Raw genomic sequence first — 18,782 nt, forward strand, 5'->3', positions numbered from 1 at the left:
TTCTGCTGTACCGCATTACCACCGTCACTGTCACATCATTTAACCATCTTAGCTAACACAACGCCTAACCTAAGACACCTACAACTGACGCTACCATCGCCTTGATATAATTAAACTGAATAACGCATACCGTTCCGTTCATCATTACCTTCATCATTTTTCGCACACCGGCTGTTCACCAACTCTATTCTGTCTTTCTGCACTCCCCTCTTCCTTCATTGACTTTTTGCACTTCCCCCCCTTCCTTCATAGATCGTATCTCTCTGTCATCCCTCTCCCCTTCCTCTCTTGCTTCCACTACTCTTTACCCATGTTTCCTTCTTTATATATTCTCCTCTTTCTTCTCCGTGTTAACTCTACCTCTCCCGCTTCCGTCTCCCTCACCCTCACGCCTCTGACTCATTCTTCATCCTCCTCTTCCTCTAACCCTCCGCCGAAGTCAAGATAGCGGTGAGAGGGCGGGGCTGGGAGTGGAGGTGTTGGGAGGGGTGTAATTTACCACCTATACCTCCATCCCGGACTCTTACCCTCTCACTCCCTACACTTAGCTGTCTCATCTTAGCCCGCTCCCTAACCACATCCGACTTGCTCAACGCATTACACTTCCTCACCACTTTCATCTTCCGTATCCCATCTTACGGTACTTTATCACAGTCATCTTCTTCACATTAGCCAACTACACCATAACAAACCCGGCACACTCAGGCTACATAGTACACTTCACAAACTTCGCTTCATTAAGTTAAGTTTCACCATATCGCTCCTTCTCACCAATTTCCTCTTTACCAAAGTTTCTTTTCTCTATTTCATTCTAATCCACATACGATTTCAACTCACTTCCCCAACACACTCATCCTCCTAACTACATCCTATTTTACTTCCATTTCCTTATCATATCCAAACTTAGTCCTCATTCCACATAATCTCCCTTTGTATACATTTCTTTCCAACACGTTCATAATACTGATCATTTTTTTCCTCGAGTTCCACCTGACCTAATCATTTCTCACCTCTACCAAATACTTCACATTTCACTGCCATTCCACAAAATCTATCGCACCGTGTCTTAAAAAAAAAAATCACCTTCATGCAGGTCTCACTTTTACATGAAAACCCTACGCTTACTTTCAAATCACCTGCCTCACTTTCAAACTCTCACTGGATACTTTTTTCTTTCAACAACTCAACATATCACTCTTGCATCTCCCTTCTTGTCTCCTACGACACAATACCGGGGATGGCAAGACAATTCAGTTAATATTAATTTTAAGGTTTGTGTGTGGGGGGGAGGGGGGGCACACTACCAACTGCCTGCATTTGCTGGGTATGTTAAAAGAATATACACTCCTGGGTGTTGGCGTGTTAAAGCGCCCACGTATATCTTATCAAGGATGCACTATGCATTGTGCCAGAATGAGAAGGAAGTTATACATGTGTGCGCGTGAACGCATGCTGAAGTTTGAGACTAACGTGACTGCTTGTGGCCCTGAGTATGTGGGCGTGTATGCATATGTATGGGTGGGGCAGGGGGCAGGGCAGCGTGTGGTAATGTTCTTTGTGTGGTCCACCTGATGACCTTACACGGACAGTCAGGTCACGCTACCAGCCTCTCCACCTCCACCACCACCACCACCATCACCACCACCACCACCAGCTGCTTCTCCCCTACCTTGGCTTTTTTTTTATTGTGGTCATATTTTATTCAATATGGCTCTCCCCTGCCTCCCCCACCCACCCGTTCACCAGCCTGCACCGATCTCTCTATACTTCTGTGCACATGTGTATCGACTTTCCCTGACCTTTATGTATCCCACCCCTGTCCCTCTTCACTCGCTTCATTTCGTCCAGTCAGGTTCACCTTTGTTCTCCTGTGGGTTGCTTTCTTTGTTCTGTCTTGCCCTGTCCTTTCCTGCTTCGTGCAGTCTCGTTCGCTTCAATCCTACCCTTCCCTGTTCTGTCTTGTCCTTCAATACCCGCCCCTCACGCTGCATCCCAACCAAAACAACCACATCCTGTCATCAGGCATCACCTGAGCCAACAACTCTTAATCACTAAAGAAAAAAAGAAGAAACGCACTAATCACCTCGCGCCACTCAACCTTCCTTTCCTGCCGACACCTGAATAAATTTTCTTCATTTCCTCCTCCAAATTATATCAATTTATTTAATATCTGCTCACACTACGATTACCACCACAGTTCCATTACAACAAGCAGTTCCTACCACAAACTTACCAACATTAACTCTTCACTACGACAATTTTTTTTACACAATTCTTTGATGCCATTACACAATTTTACTCAGACTGTTTTGTAACTGGAGAAATTACAGTTATCGTTTACCCCTTCACAACAAAAGGTATTCCCCCTGGCGAATAAAAAAAATAATACATGCCACAACTTTTCTCACTAATAAATCATACTACTACCACTGCAACTCCTTTCACCTCTTGCTACAATAACTCCTTCCACCTGACATAATTAACACCAGCTCCAGACACCACTACGGTCCATTCCAAATCAGAATTATGTTTTGTTACAACTCAAACCGTTCCAAACCTGCCCTTACTGCCTCACTCTAATTTCATCTGCAACTCCTTGGAAGGGATTTCAGTTACTGGTGACAGAGCTGGGGTGACGGAGTGGGAAACAAGGGCAGGCACTGGAAGGGTGAGTCATAGCTGGGTGTGATTCTAATTTGGAATGGCCTGCACTTGACTATCACACCTCCAGTCTCCACCATCACCACCACCACCACCAAACGCACACCCCTAATCACCACCACCACTCCCCACCATCACCATTCCCTCCACCAAATTCACATCCCCACCACCATTCCCTCAGAGGCCCCACCCCCTCAAAATGACGAGTCAGCACTGCAACCAAAATGCCATACGACCTCGCGTCTGACACAAATACCACCGATGCTCAAGGCTCCCTCGCTAACTTTTTCCTGCACCGACTGAGAGGCACTACCATCCATCGAGGAGGAAATGAGCAGATACCGTTCTCCTCATATCCCCGAGGCCTCTTGACTGGAACCAAGCATGCAATCACAACGGCACAGGCACGACACAACCTCCCTAAGCCTAAGCAATTTCTCCTCATCCTCATGCCTTAGAGATGAATTTATACCTTGGTTTTATATCTACCATTGCACAATAGTATCACTGACGACACCTGCTTACTCACCTTCATTACTTCAACCTGGGCTTCATGAGCCATAAAAGATGCGACTACGAGGCTGGCGGGGTAGAGATGAGTGCGTGCGTGTAAGTGCACGATCGTGGAAGTGTGCGTGTCGTGTGTGTGTGTATCTAGAAACCTATGAGTGTGTGTGCTGCACGTGTGCACATCGCTTGGGTTCCCATGAAGCAACGTTAAGCGACAGTTGTGAGACGATACCTGTACCCAAAAATTTGTTAAAAAAATATACATATTCAGCCGCCCTTATGACAGACTCCACAATACACTGCTCTAAGCTGAGTTGGGCTGTAGACGAGGAGACTGGTTTGCAGGATGCCCGGAGGAGGGGGGGGGGGAGGAAAACCCAGGTAGGAAAGGAGAAAGTGAGGTCATAAATGAGACAGGTAGGCAAGGTGATCTCTGGCTCTCTCTAGATTATCTCACCTCTCTCTCTCTCTCTCTCTCTCTCTCTCTGCACTGTATATTCGTTATGTGCTACTTTTAACGATGTTTTTATACTTGGCATAAAAACCTTGGAAAAAAAAAAAAACAGGCTAGCAGTTGAAAGAATAAAATTACTGGGAAGAAACTGCCGAAGAAAAAGTGCAAATGAAGAGAGTAATAAAGAAACGAGAAGGGGGAGAAATAACTGTAAGACAATTTATTCAACACAAGGCCAAGAAGTGACAGGGAACAGTAAAGAATAAAACAAGGAAGTAATTGTACGAAGAGAAACTAAGATAAAAATAAAAATAAAAACACAACGGGGGGATAAGTGAACACCCAAGATGACGCGAGAACACTGCTTTAGAATACAGTATGGGGGAAAACAGACCATTGGAAAGACGACAGACAAAGACGGCGAATAGGGGGAAAACAGCACGAATGAAGGACTGGCTACAAGACAGCAAAGGAGGGAAGGAAGGAAACGGAAAGGAAGAGAAGAGTACACAGAAGCATAGATAACGAGAGGCCTATTGGTCCATGACGAGGTTATCTATCTATCCATGATGTGGTTATCTGTTGCAAAAAATAAGCTAATTCTACTAAGATGTAAGCAACGTGTAAGAGTAAATAACAGAAGAGATGAAACAGGGGAGATTAGAAGTGAGGAAGCAAAAGGAAGGAAAGTCAATGAAAGTAAAAGAAGGTAGAAGGCACAAGAAGATGAAAGTAGAGAAGGGCAAAGGAATGGAGGAGTGGAGGGGTCGGTGAGGTGAGAGGGGGTGACTGAGGTACCGGTAAGGGAGGCGCCAGCAGTGTTAAGGGTGGAGACCAAGAGTTTCTCCCGGTCCACAGAGCATCCAACGCCCCAAGCACGCGCGCGCGCGCTCACACACACGAACGCACGCGTACGTACAAACACACACACACATCCAACCCTACTCCTTCGCATCCCCTCCTACCCTTCCCCCACCCACCCCTATCCCCCTTGCACCCTTCCTGCTCCCTCCCCCCACCCATACCCCTTTGCACCCTATCCTACCCCATACCATTCACCCATACCCCCTTGCACCCTATCCTACCCCATAGCATCCACCCATACCCCCATGCACCCTATCCTACCCCATAGCATCCACCCCTATTTCCTCGCACTCCTTCCTACCCCACCCCAACCTCCTCGCACCTTTTCCTATCCTATCCCATCCACCCCTATCTCCTCGCATTTCCTACCCCATCCCATCCATCCCTAACTCTCCGTAATTCAACTTATCTACCCAGCCGCAAGTCCAACCCGCAAACTTAGTGAAGGACCTATTAAAAATGTTTATTATCCATCCGTCCATTCCGTACCCATTCGAGTCTATTATATAAGTATCGTATGGTCTTCAATTAAAATCTCAACATCACACCTTTTATACTAGGCTATCCTTCGTCAGCATTCTATATTGAAAACCTAGTTCTGCCGGACAAAAATTCTCTCTCTCTCTCTCTCTCTCTCTCTCTCTCTCTCTCTCTCTCTCTCTCATTCCTGACCACAAAACCCATCACTTCCACCTTCCCATTTTCTCAAGCAATTACCGCACACACGCTCACACACACACAGAAGGGGAGAGTTGCCGTTCGCTCCTCTCATTTTCTAAGACAATTAAAATTCACCCACAAGCACTGAGATGCGTATACAGTCAACGAACTCACACTGACGACAAAAAAAAAAAAAAATTAAATAACAAAATAAAATAAAATAATAAATGTAATACTAAGGCTGTGGTGGTGAACATGGGTAACCTTGTAAGATGTGTATCAAGAGGTGTAAAGACAGCGGCGGGTATCGCATTCTTCTCTAGGGATACGATGATAAAGCCTACAATTACCCAAGCACTAACTAGAGCAACGAGAGCTGTACTGGTGACACACAACGGGTTTGGGAGAAGATTTACCCATTGAGCTGTGTTTCTTCACTTATTCTTGCCATCACCTGACGATTTTACTAAGTTTTGGACAGACTCTTCCAAATGAAGGTGTCAGCCATAGCATTAACAGACCCCTTCAGTACGAGGCCTTTCCTAAGTTGAATACAATTGCCTGATAACAGCAAAAGTACACTAGAATGGACGTCACCTGGATTCAGTGGGTTAAGATGATTTAGGTACGAGGCAGAAAAAAAATACAGCGTCAGTAATTTAATCCTTTCAGCCAGAGGTTTATCATTTTACATATATTTTTACTGTTAGCTTGTTAATGTGTTCAGCTTACGAGTGCTCCCTACTAGTGAAAGGGGAATTAACGATGCCTCTATCCCTTCCAATTCAAAAATCTCCTTGGCTGAATAAAACTGTTTAGACTTTAGAGTAAAAAAAAAAAAAAAAAAAAAAAAAAAAAAAAAAAAAAGCATCGTGAAGGGTTGAGGTGAGAGAAAACTTTGTCATTCAGGATTGCCGGGGTGCTTCAGGATTTGTGTTGCGACCACAAGACGATTGTGATAAGCTGGGGAAGCATACCCAATCTATCAACCCCTTCACTACGAGGGGTCGCTCCTACGTAAAATAAATAATGCTGTTCGGCCGCAAAAAAAAAAAAAAAAAAAAAAAGAGGAGTCGTGGTACTGACGGGGTATTTGGTGTACTGCGCAAAGTGAACATTAAAAGGACGTTTGGTATAATTCGGGTAATTTTTAACCATCATTACCATGGATATTTTTCCAACCCAGTGATTAAGTGTTAATTTCTGGGGTATATACTAAAATACAAATAACGTGTTATACAAAGTTAATACAAAGGGGCAGTGACGAGAATGATATTCTGCAACACGAAGCCATCTACACCTCTTACGAACGTCTGACCAGCGTAAAGCCATGAGTTGCGTATTGAGACGAAGTGCGTCCTACTTCCCGGCCGTGGTCAGCCGCAAGTCCGACTGCGACCGCTGGCTGGAATAAGGCCCCGTATTCTAGGTATCACAGAAATCTTCCCTTAACCTTTTTCTTAATGTTTCCAAAATAATGCATATTACATTTTAATACTGTCTTGTAATTTATATATTTCTAGTACTGACAGTTTGAATCATCAACAAATAGGAGGATGACAAGGAGTAAAATAGCAAAATAAAGTGAAAAAAAGAAGAGAATCTACCAAGTCCTCCACAACACCGAAACCACGGCCCTAGGCTCGCTAAGTCAGCTCATCCATATCCAACAACTCAACAACCAGGCACAAAAAATCACCCCTACTATCACTCACCAACTGATTCAGCTCCACACTCGGCCCTCGGTCCTCCACCTTCTCCTCAGACACATGCCCGGCGTCCACAGCATCATGATTGTTGGGAGGGATATCATGTTGTGCGGGTTCAGAGTTATGGTTGGTGTCTGACTGGCTAGGGTAATGGTGGTTCGTTGTTGTAAGTGTAACTGTGGATGGCTGGTGTGCGGAAGTTACGGGCTGGGATGGAAAATGTGTGGAAGATATGGACTGGGATGATAGCTGTGTGGAAGCTAGGGACTGGGATGAAAAGTGTGTAGAAGATAAGGAATGGGATATGGAATGGGAAGAAATGTGTGAGGAGGTTGTGTGTGAAGAAGACAGGTGTGATGATGAAGGGGATGAAGACAGATGAGTGGTTGGTGTGTACGACGGGGACTGTGATGCGGAAAAGATGGGTGTGGAAGAAACACGTGTTGCTGGTTGATGTCTGGAGTTTACGTGCGATGCTGAAAGGGCTGTGGAAGTTTTACGCAGCGATGACAGGTGGGTAGCTGTGTTATGTGGTGGTGTGAGATGTGTGGCAGGTTTGTGTGATGCTATGTTAGACTTATGGGGTGATGTGGTGTGCGAGGCAGGTTTGTGTGAGTGTGTGGCGTGTGGCTCGGGCAGAGAGTGGGGTCCGGAGTGGGAGCCGTTAGCGAGGCCGGGGTCAGGGGTACTGCGTGGCCCAGACCCCAGCACGGACGGTGGCCGGGATGACCCCTGATGCTGATGATACTGATGTTCCCTGCTCTTGTGTTCATTGCCATGTTTCCCACCGCTAGACTTGTGGTGCTGCTGCTGCTGCTTGTGATCAGCCTTCACACTGTGTTTGGAGTCCGATTTGTGAGCGTGTTTATGGTTCTGGTTGTGTTGGTTGTGGCTATGGTGGTAGTATGGGTGGTGGCTGGTACGGCCGGGCAATGTGCTAGTAAAGGAGCCAGGGAGGGCGGCGGGGTGTGTGGCACCCAGGCTCCCAGGGAGAGTGCCAGGAAGGGTGCCCACAAGCGTGCCCTGGCCGGTTCCAGGAAATGATGATGGTCCTGAGGGCGGGACCTGGGGTATGGGCCCGGAGCTGTGGCGGTGAAGGCCCTTACCCCTGTGGAACCATGGCGGCACCGCCCACCACCCGCCACTCTTGACGGGGGCGGGGGGCGGAGGGTACAGTGGCGAGGGTGGGGGGAGGGTAGGGGGGCCAGGTTTCACAGAGCTGCTGGAGTGCACCGCCCGCGAGAAGAACCCGCGACTAGGCATGGCGCTGCCTGCCTCACATGGCACGTCACTGCTTCATACACACAGACACGTCACCTCACAACCCGACAGGAGATCGACACACGCTACTGATATCACAGCAGACGCAGCGTAGCTCGACACAGCACCGGCGCACCTGATGTCTCTTAACTGACTGGCTGGAAGCGACCAGGTGAGCGTTGCGGCCCGGCTGCTCACCGCCGCGGGCTGGGTCCTACACCACACGCACTCACGCACTCACACACATATACACACACACGCCGCGGCCTCCCCTCCCGCTCTCAGCCACACAGCATCACAGCAGCAGATGAGACAACCGCAGCTGGACGTGAAATGTGTCGCATAATTAACAATGGTGCAGAGTACAGTAGCACCGTCATAACCACGTCACGTACCGTACCATTAACTCAAGTACTGCTACACCAACCCGTGCTGCAAAGCACCGTAACTACTCTCTACATCATTCCATGGCATACAGACTACAACCTGCATCACGACTCAACAAATGCAATACGTACAGTGGTCAGCTTAGGTCAATATTTGCTGGAAAGTGATGACACTTTCCAGAATAGTGACCTGAGGATTAAGTGTACCGTACAGGTAAACAGGTGGGGAATGTACAGTTACCAGGTCAGGTGTAAGCTGAGTATAACAATAACTAACGATGTACTAAACAGGTAATATATAAAGAATTACAGCTTGTAAATCAAGATAATCTATGGCTGGCCAGGAGAGAAGGGAATGGTATTTGAACAAGACTACAGAGTTAGACGCGAGAAGGGTGAAGAGAGCAGGTCAGCTGCCGTTAGAAAAGCGCCGGCCTAGAGCACCAGTGTTTGTTTTAACGGGCGGCAGGGACGGAGGCAGCGGTGACGGAAGGAGGGAGGCTGGGGAGCAAAGAGGGAGTGTAGGGAAAGGAAAGGTGGGATGCAGGGGTGAAGGAATGAGGGAGACAGGGGAAAGTGGAGGGAGGTAAGGGAAATGGAAGGAAGAAGGCAGAGGTGAAAGAACGAGGGGTGCACGGGTGACAATTGGAGGGAGGCAGGGGTGAAGGAATGAGGGAGGCAGGGGTGAAGGAATGAGGGAGGCAGGGGTGAAGGAATGAGGGAGGTAGGGGAATGAGAAGAAGACACGTAGAGGAAATGGAAAGAAGGTCGGCAAGAACTTGGGAGATCGAGGGCGGTGAAGGAGGGGTGGGAAGCTGTAAAGTAACCACGATGCTGGGGGGAGAAGTTGTAGAAAGAGGACTGAGAGTTACAGCTATGATAGTAAGACAGAAAACCTGCGTCATCATCATCATCATCATCATAACCTTCTTTCTGTTCACCTGTGGATGCAGTGGGATAGTCTCCAGCGACAAGAGAAAAGATACATTACTAATTTTAATGTTGCTCACCATGAAGCCACTACAAACAGGAATGATAATGAGGAGGAAGCTGAGCAAATTATGGTGAACGATGGGTAAGGTGGAGAGTACAAGTGGTGAAAAAGAGTGAAAGACGCAGGTGAAGTGCAGCATGTAAGGTGGAGTGAAGGACGAAAGCAAATTGAGGAAAGTGAGAAAAGGGGGAAGGGGATGACATGGAAGACAATAGGGAAGTTAAGACAAAGCTGAAAGGAAGCAAAAGATGGGCTGAAGAGTGAATGAAAGAATGCTTCTGAGGGTACGAGGATTTGATGGGATTGGTTGCAGAAGGCAAAGTGATGTCGAGGTGTGCTTGTAATGAAAGAAAGCATGTGATAAGGTAAAGAAAGGAACGTGACGAAAGGTGAAAGACGGATATGCTAATGTGAAGGCTGGGGTGGAAGAGATGAAACGGAAAATTAAAGAAAAGATGAGGTGAGAGATAAAGGCTAAGGTGAGGAGTGAAACAAAAAGAGGAGGCTGGAATGGAGGGCATAACCGCGATAAGGACAAAGCTTGAGGGGAAGGGAACTAGAGGAAGGACATACTGAGCGAAAGGACGTGCATCTGATTAGTTTACACTGCAATAAAAACGGAAAGAGTGATGTACTGTAAAAAAAAATTGTGTGTTTAGAAAAGAGTATGGGGTAATAAAGAAAATGCAATCGTACAAAATACACACACACACACACACACACACACACACACACAGACGGTGTGTGTGTGTGTGTGTGTGTGTGTGTAAAACTAGATACGGTGAGAGGGAGATGTGGCGGTGGAGGGGGGTGAAAGGAGTGAGGCGAGTAAGGTGTGGTTGGGGGGGGGTAGCAAGAGAGGCTGTGGTTTGAAATGTTGGGAGGGGGTGGAAGGAAGGGACGAGCGGTAAGAAGAGGGGCAAGAGAGGCAGAGATGAGGAGGGGAGGGAGAACAGAAGAGCTGGGAAGAGAGATGAAGAGATAGAAGGGAGGCTGGGACGAGGGGGAGGCAGAGATGCAGGGCGAAGGAAGGCAGAGATGAGGGAGGAGGGGAGACAGAGATGATGGGGAAAGTAGGTAATGAAAAGGAAAGGAGAAGGGAAGCAGAGAAGGAAGGAAGGGAAAGGGAAGCATAGAAGGAAGGAGGGGGAAAGGGAAGCAGAGAAGGAAGGAAGGGAAAGGGAAGTCGAGAAGAGGGAGGGGAGAAGGGATGCAGAGAAGAGGGGAGGAGGAAAGACAGGAGGATATACGGAGGGCAAAGTGGGAACTAGTCAGAGAAGGGGAAAGGGGGTGGGATAACGAAAGTGGTAGTGGAAAAAAGGGTGCATGGAGATGAAAGACCTAGTAAGATTTATCCTCTTACAGTCGACTTAGCTTGAGCTTCTGTTCTCGCTAACAAAGTCGATTTTGTTCAGCTGAGAGTGTCACAGGAGTCTGAGTGTTAATAACATTACAATCAACCTTCTCTTAACTCGTGTGGCCTATATGTGTGTGTGTGTGTGTGTGTGTGTGTGTGTGTGTGTGTGTGTGTGTGTGTGTGTGTGTGTGTGTGTGTGTGTGTGTGTGTGTGTGTGTGTGTGTGTGTGTGTGTGTGTGTGTGTGTGTGTGCGCGCGCGCGCGCGACCCCGAGACGTAGCATGAGGAAGGGCTTGGTGGCGTCTGGGTCATGACATCCCTCCAGCACTAAGTATTTTCCATTTTCTAAAACACAGTACTTGACTGAAACAGTTACAAGATTTTAACATCTGAACCCTTCATTTAAGAGGCAGATTAGCTAGCAAAGTACAAATATAACGCAATGTCCATCGTCACTTAATCCTGTGTATATCATTTGTCGTGCCTCAAATACAGTAATATTTTCTGGCTACCAACAGAACTCAGGAGGTTGAGCTCAAGTCCGTGATGACAACCAGGAAGAACGAATATACTTTAATATACAGTAAACAATATTCACCTCTGGGACTTAATTTAATTTCAGTGTCCCCCCGCCCCCCGAGTTTTCCATCCCTTACCACAAACCATGTGGAAGAAAAACCTTACTGTGAGACTGTAGTGGCCTGGGTGCCCAAGACGGCCAGAGGAGCGCAGCAGGTGTGGCCCCCTCAAGGACACAACACACAACCCACACAAAGGACACAGACCTGCCTCACAGGACACAGCCGGAGTTCCGCACGCGTGGTTAACACTTCCCCAAGTACAATATTAACACAGAGGGAAAAGGAACATGGGGCAGCGATGGAAAATCCGGTTGAGCTATGCATGTGGATTATACAAGTGCCTTTGATCTTCCCCAACTCATCAGAATGTCAGCAATCAAGATGGTGCCGGGAGAGACTTTAGTTCCGACCTTGAATCCGACGTCCTCCAATTCTGCATCGCATTGCTGACAAGTATACCCAAGACAAATATCCGAGATGACGCACATAAAAACAAGCAACAAACATAAGCCGGTACCTCACGTTTGCGACAGTTCAGATAAGGAATGAAGTTAAAATAATGACAGCACATGAACACCAGATCGTAAAATACGTTCCCAAAACACTCATCTGAAAAGCTGTCTCACAATGTGTCGGAAAAAGCAATCCCAAACTTAACAAGCAGTAAAAAAGTCTGAAGAATTAAAAACTTTAAACCTGGGTTGTAAGAATCATTGCAGGAAAGGAAGCCGCGTACCGTAAAGTGGGAGGGGCAAGAAGGGAAATACCAAGCAAATCCTGCCCACTCCCTTGTCCTGCCCTCCCTCCCTAGCACACACACACCTAGCCACTCTCATCTCTCCTCCACGGGTTACCTTCTATCCCCCCACCGCACTGCATCCCATTTTTAACTCTTTCATCCCTATCTTTATTCTCTACTAAGCGGAAGTGTCCAGGTACACGTATCTACTGGCTTCCAATCGTCAAAGGTCAACAGCCGCTACCACTACCATCAAATACTGTACATACAATGGCAAAATCTGTCCTGTGGATCTTTCCTTACGCTGGTTCTTTAGTATAACTGTCATAATTTACCAATACAATTTTCACTTAACCTTTCCCACATAAAAACAAACCCTTGCTACCACCTCGCCTGTCCTCATTCCTACTGACACTTTTGCTGCCCCCTACACCCAGTCACCCCTCACTGTCGCCTAACCTGTCCTCCCCATCATTATCATCACCACCACCACCATGCCCCCGTCCCACTGACCCTTACATACCTTCCTCACCCATCCCCCCAAACTCTCCAACACCACTCGCACAGAGACAGCCTCTTCTCTACCGTCCTTCAACCATCGTATACCGCAAACATTACACCTGTACCGCAGACTTTATTTTCCTTATGTTCCAACCTTTTCAGTGGGTGAAGCATACAAAGAATTATACCTTAGATAATGACAAATTGTCTAACATAACTTAAAGAAGCTTCAGTAAATATGATGAAGACTAACTTAAAGAAGCCTCAGTAAATATGTTGAAGACTAACGTTATGAAGCCTCAGTAAATATGCTGAAGACCAACCAAGCTTCAGTAAATAAGCTGAAGACTAACTTAAAGAAGCTTCAGTAAATATGCTGAAGACTTGACTGTTTAGCTGCATTTCACACTCCATTAAAATCCTGACATATACACCACATAATGCAACAGTCTTTCTGTAATTCAATTCGCATACCGTTACCTCCCCCACCCTCCATCCCTATGCCAATTCATCTTTACCCTCTTCCCAAAATATCTAAACCTTCCAGCACCCAGATACCCGTATTTATCTTTCCATTACCCTATAAACTATCACCAGCAAAAGTTCATCGATAATCCTTGCCAACAGTGGCGATGGAACACGTACTACGAAAATCTTTTGTGATAGATAATTAAATACACCGGTAACACATAGCAAAGACAATGAGAAGGAAGCATACTCTCTGACGTTCGGGATGAGAAGAGAAATATGGAAGACGGACCACAATGCTGGAAGGAGATTGTTGGCAGATTTTGCCTGTAATGGTATCAGTCCCTCATTTAAAACAGTAAAAACCAAACCCCATTACTCAACACCGAAAACTTTTCCTCACGCCCAAATGCCTTCCCTTCCTTTATCATTCACCCCCAACACATCTCCCAACAAATTGCCTCCATTCATCCATTCATCCAACCTACAAATTTCACACAATCCGACCACTACCTAATATATATATATATTTTTTTTTTACCCAGTGAACTCCTCTGTACTTTTCCTTTTCCTTCGTTCTGGTCCATCGCATTATCTTCTGTTTACACACTACAACCAAACTTGACATCCTTTACCTCCAATATATAAGCTTCTCATTCTATTTTTCATATACTTTAACTTCACTTCTTAAAAACACCCCTCCCTGACACCTACACCCTCCCTCTCCACTAACTGTTCCATATCTGCCTTTCTCTTAGCACTTGCATACATTACTTCTCTCCTCTACCTACACCCGTTCACCCACACAATCCTTATTTCCGCCACTTTATCTAACCATCCCCTACCCCAACACCCCCCTCAATTCGCTATAGTAACATCTTCACACATCCACTTCCCTTACGTTTACAAAGTCCCAATTCCCTACATCTACCTCTCTCTTACCAATATTTATGCTATTACCTCTCCTAGACTTACACGTCCCGAACATTTACAAAATCTCTACTTCCAAGTCTTTATCTACACATCCCCATCTCCACACTCCCTTCCTACCTTCCTTTGGCCAATATTGATGTTATGTTACTTCTCCCCTATATCGACAACTCCCACAGCTTTCACAATCCCCATTTTCACCCCTAAAATTACACATCGTCTTCTACATCTCTTTCCCACCTCCATCTTACAAATATTTACGTTACGATGCATATCTCCCAAAATCTGCAACTTCCATGCGCTAACACTGTCCCTATTTCCACCCCTGTATGTCCCTATTTCCACCCCTGTATCTATTCATTCCCTACCCCTCCACCCCGTCCCTCCCTTCACAGAACCTTCCTGGCTGGATTAACCTTTGCGGGGCGGGAAGGGGATGTGGGTAAAAACAAGAGAGATGTAAATGTTAGGGAAGGGACGAGGCCGCGCACAAGGTTGTCTCTCGCCGCACAAAACATTACACACAAACTTTTCCTACACTGCAAAATTGGGAGATCAACAGTTTACATAACAAAACCGAAAAACAGTTTAAACAAAAATAAGTTATACAATATTAAGTAACACGAAAATGGAGAAATATACGAAAAATGGGGTAAAAAGCTTAAAAGATAGGTAAATAAAATAACAAATGACAAACCACTCAACTCCGATACCTGCATAATAGTGAACATCATCATCTACCAACACTACATTAAAAAATAAAAAAAACAGTACAATCCCCATGTTCTCTAAGATATACAGCTGGAAAAATATAACGACTACCAGCTAAACACACACACACACACACACACACACACACACACACACACACACACACACACACACACACGAAGCAAAATTTATAATACGTAACATATAAATCAACACCATATTAGACTAATCATCAGCACAAAACCAGCTTCCCTCCTACTCTATCTATCTATCCAGCTAGCTATCCATCTCTACCTCTCACGAACCAATAGTGTCTTAATATTATTGCAGCTGTAGATACATGACTTTAGAACGACCCACACTCTATCTATCCATCTCTCTATCTCTTACGAACCAACACTGTGTTAGTATTATTTCAGCTGTAGATAAATGGATTTAAAGCGACGCATCCTGTGCTTTGGAATACGGTAGAGGTCATTTCCTGGTGATCCTCCCACACACAAACACAGGCACTAGACCGCAGTAACTGTGTCAATCAAGGCCACACACACACACACACACACACACACACACACACACACACACACACACACACACACACACACACACATCAAAACTAAATGCACAAACGAGAACATATATAGATAGACAGATAGATAGATAGATAGACAGATACAGACAAATGATGGATTATGCAAAAGAGGGTCGAATGGGAAGGATGGAGATTGCTCATATTCATATCAATGTATTGTTGCTCCTCCAACGACAAAGGTACAGAATTATCCATCTTCTACATACCCACAGTTCAATATACAGGGTACAAATCTGGCCATATAATTCACACAGGAGCAGTTTTACCTTTTTAATGTTCTCTGTTCTACCTCTATACAGTTCACCCTTGCCATTTCTTCCCATTCTCCTTCCACCTCTCGCAGACTGATACGAGTCACTCTGGAGAGGGACCGTTTACTAAGTGGGCGGTGATGGGTGGGATGGGGGCGTGAAAGACCTGAAGGAAGACAGAAAGGGCAGGGACAGACGGGGGAAGAAATGAACACTCAGAATGGAAAGAGGGGAATGTGCGGGAGGCAAAGGAGGAAGGGAAAAATAAGTGAAAAATAACAGACGTGCTTGGTATACGGTACATGTGAAGCTAGGACGTCCCTTGACACAAGACTGGGGTAAAGACAACAGGTTCAAGCCGCCTTATAATTTCATGTAAAAACGAACGAAGTCAAAAGGAACATGCCACCTTATAATTTCACTCTGTACAAATGGAGTGGAAACGATGGCTGGAAACAAAGATATGAACCTTAAGGTCGTCTAGCCATTAGATGTGAATGGAGTGTGATCTGACCCTAAGGATGTATGAAATCAGACTAGCTGGTATAAGATGTACGGTGAGTTGCATACCGGACTGAAGGACATGGCGGTAGATGAGGGATGGTAGTGTGTTTTGGGAGGAGTTACTGTTGTGCAGTTTAGGAGGAAACACAGGAACGACACAAAACAACAGGGCAAAGACAGTGTGGAAATGTTCGTGTTTCTAGTACTAACTCAATACCTCATCTTTACAAAAGTCTACAGGAGATAATTATAATCCTCTATAAACTATGGTATATATTATCCTCTTTAATCTGGAAAATAACTATCAACTGGTGGCTGTCTGATCTAAATAATAATAATAAAATAAAGACAATTTCAGCTAAGTATTTAACTATAGATCAACTTCTAGTTTTACCACAGTCTGCCAATACTTCAACGAAAGAAAATGAGGGGGAGAGTAACGCTTCAAGTTTCTCATAGTTTGCCATTACACCCTCAAAGAAAATGAAGGGAAGGGAAAAATCAATGGATGACTTATGTACATTGACTGAAAAAAATACGTATTACTGCACAAACAAACTAGTTAAAACTTTCACGATTATCGTGTTATCCGTTTTCAATATTTTTGGGCTTACAGCTATCGCCCATAAATTGCTATTACATACAGTACATACTTCAGCAATTTTTATTTATTTATTTTGTGGACAAGCTGAAGGAAGGTTCCCTTATGAAATTTTTATGACCACGATCAAGCTTCATAACTGTGCAGTTTATTCATGGCACCCAAATTCCGCGGAAACAGCGTTAGACACTAAGGGCTGCTTTTTTTCTTTTTTTTTCTTTTTCTTTTTTTTTCCCCGATCTTAGAGCGGAGTAGGTAGAACAGGACCCAAATCCCATTCATTCCCAGGTCCTTCACTTGGCTTAATAAGGTTAAATTAAGTTAGGTCAAGTCTAGTTAGATTAGGTAAGGTGAGGCTGGTTTAGGTTGTTAGGTTGGATTAGGTTAGTTTAGTAAGGATGAAACGACCAGCAACGAATTGACCTGGACCAAAATGACCTGAAAGTTAAACATGGCAGGCGTCCATTTGCCATGATTTTTGTGTAAAACTGATGGTTATATAATTATTTTTTTTTTCTATCACTGTTTACTTGGGCAATCGTTTACTGAATAAAATGTACAACTTAGATGCATGGAAGTTCTTCAGCTTCACTTTTTTGCACCCTAAAGCACCACTAATATAAGTAAGTTGCAACGAATAAGAAAGGAAATGCAAACTATTACCGGCTGTGATAAGCAGTAAATAAAACTAAAGCTTATGTAGTTTCTCCTCAAAGGTTCAAAGAAAACTTTGCCATTGTCGTTTTCTATGTTGCCCTGCATGTACGTTTACCACTAACTAATATAAACTTTTTCTATTACCATTCGCTGGAAAAAGAAAAAAAATGAAATTAAAATTGTACAAATCTGAACAATTTAATGATTTGTTATAAGCTTGTACATTTGGGTAGAAAATATAAATGCCTTGGTACTTGAGACCAAAATAAGTTTGGAATAGCTCACAACTCTGAAAATCTAATGTCTTGCTGCACAAAATTTGCCTAGCGTCATATCACGTATTTATACTCAGAAGGGTAACAATGCCTCCACATACCCTTCATATCCTTGACGCAGCTAATCTCAGTCTACCACCATTCCTATCCAACCCTTCTTGCCGCAAATATATATATATATATATATATATATATATATATATATATATATATATATTATATATATATATATATATATATATATATATATATATATATATATATATATATATATATGTAATACTCCCGACGATGCTTAGACTATTCGGCTGCATTTACATTGCTAATTACTGCACAAATCCAAAAATTTCTTCTAAAGTTTGTTAGGCATAAGTTGCATATCAAGCGCTCAGTCGCTGTTTATTATGAGGTGGGAGGGAGGACAATGTACGCTAATGCTAAGACAGACGAACGATAACAGGTAAAACCGACTGAAAAGTAAACAACCAAGACTATCTCCACAAGGCATGAAATTACGCGAACTGGTCCACAACTCACCTTCTCCGCCCTCCAGCACTCCACCACACACACATCCCAGTGTCCTTACCTGCAAGACAAGAAAATATATATTAGAACCATGCAGTACCAAGACCTTCAAATAAGACTTACATCAGACTACGCAGAAGCCATACTTGCAGCAGAGGTCGACTGGAAAATCCGTTCCAACCCCTGGTCTTCAGCTTGTTAATCTCTCTTAACAGATGATACTGTTTATTCTTGTTATATTCTGGCGATTTCAATCAGACGAAGAATTATTAAAGTTGAAGTGGTCAGATACACTTCTTCAACCCCTTCATTATCACAGAATTCCCCTAAACAGAAAAAATCGTCTACTGGCAAAAAATACATAACTCCTTTGACGTCACTGAACTGCAAGGGTTAAAATTACACACATCACAATGGGGCGAAACAGCAGGGGAAAAAAAAAAAAACAGTAAACCCAATCAACTCGAGTAAATCATTAGCATTTTTTCCTTCCTGCCGCGAGACTACTTAATTCATTTTAGGAGTTATTTTAGTGATGGAGTTATTGAAGGCTGCAACTAACCCGTCCTGTTTGAGATGTCTATATTAAGGTG

General features: G+C 44.5%; 2 protein-coding genes across 4 annotated transcripts in view; both read right to left on the reverse strand.

The window, feature by feature from the left end:
* GckIII (Germinal centre kinase III) overlaps nucleotides 1–18,782 on the reverse strand; it is a 169,907-nt gene that overhangs the window by 63,216 nt on the left and 87,909 nt on the right. The window contains exon 1 of one of the 3 annotated variants that reach the window (XM_080282613.1): nucleotides 6,865–6,895. The exons of the other annotated variants lie outside the window; for them this stretch is intronic. The gene's annotated coding sequence lies outside the window, so the exon portion shown is untranslated. Of the gene's footprint in view, nucleotides 1–6,864; nucleotides 6,896–18,782 lie in introns of those variants that run through there. 3 annotated transcript variants of the gene reach the window in all.
* LOC145412921 (uncharacterized) lies at nucleotides 6,509–8,121 on the reverse strand. Its single transcript, XM_080282724.1, has 3 exons — nucleotides 7,327–8,121; nucleotides 6,865–7,065; nucleotides 6,509–6,550 (listed from the first exon to the last, which is right to left on the reverse strand). Exons 1-3 carry the CDS (start codon nucleotides 8,119–8,121, stop codon nucleotides 6,509–6,511), a joined length of 1,038 nt encoding a protein of 345 aa, XP_080138850.1.

Source organism: Coenobita brevimanus, chromosome 94, assembly GCF_032717465.1.
Source record: "Coenobita brevimanus isolate Jiangsu-jjx chromosome 94, ASM3271746v2, whole genome shotgun sequence".
Classification (NCBI taxonomy): Eukaryota; Metazoa; Arthropoda; class Malacostraca; order Decapoda; family Coenobitidae; genus Coenobita; species Coenobita brevimanus.

Excerpts from the sequence above, each read along its gene's own strand:
- LOC145412921 (XM_080282724.1), bottom strand. The coding sequence starts at position 8,121 with ATGCCTAGTCGCGGGTTCTTCTCGCGGGCGGTGCACTCCAGCAGCTCT. Across the intron at positions 7,066-7,326 it reads CAGCCCTTTCAGCATCGCAC|CCCGTAACTTCCGCACACCA; the intron begins GTAAACTCCAGA and ends TTTCCATCCCAG. Across the intron at positions 6,551-6,864 it reads GTGTGGAGCTGAATCAGTTG|CGGTCGCAGTCGGACTTGCG; the intron begins GTGAGTGATAGT and ends TATTCCAGCCAG.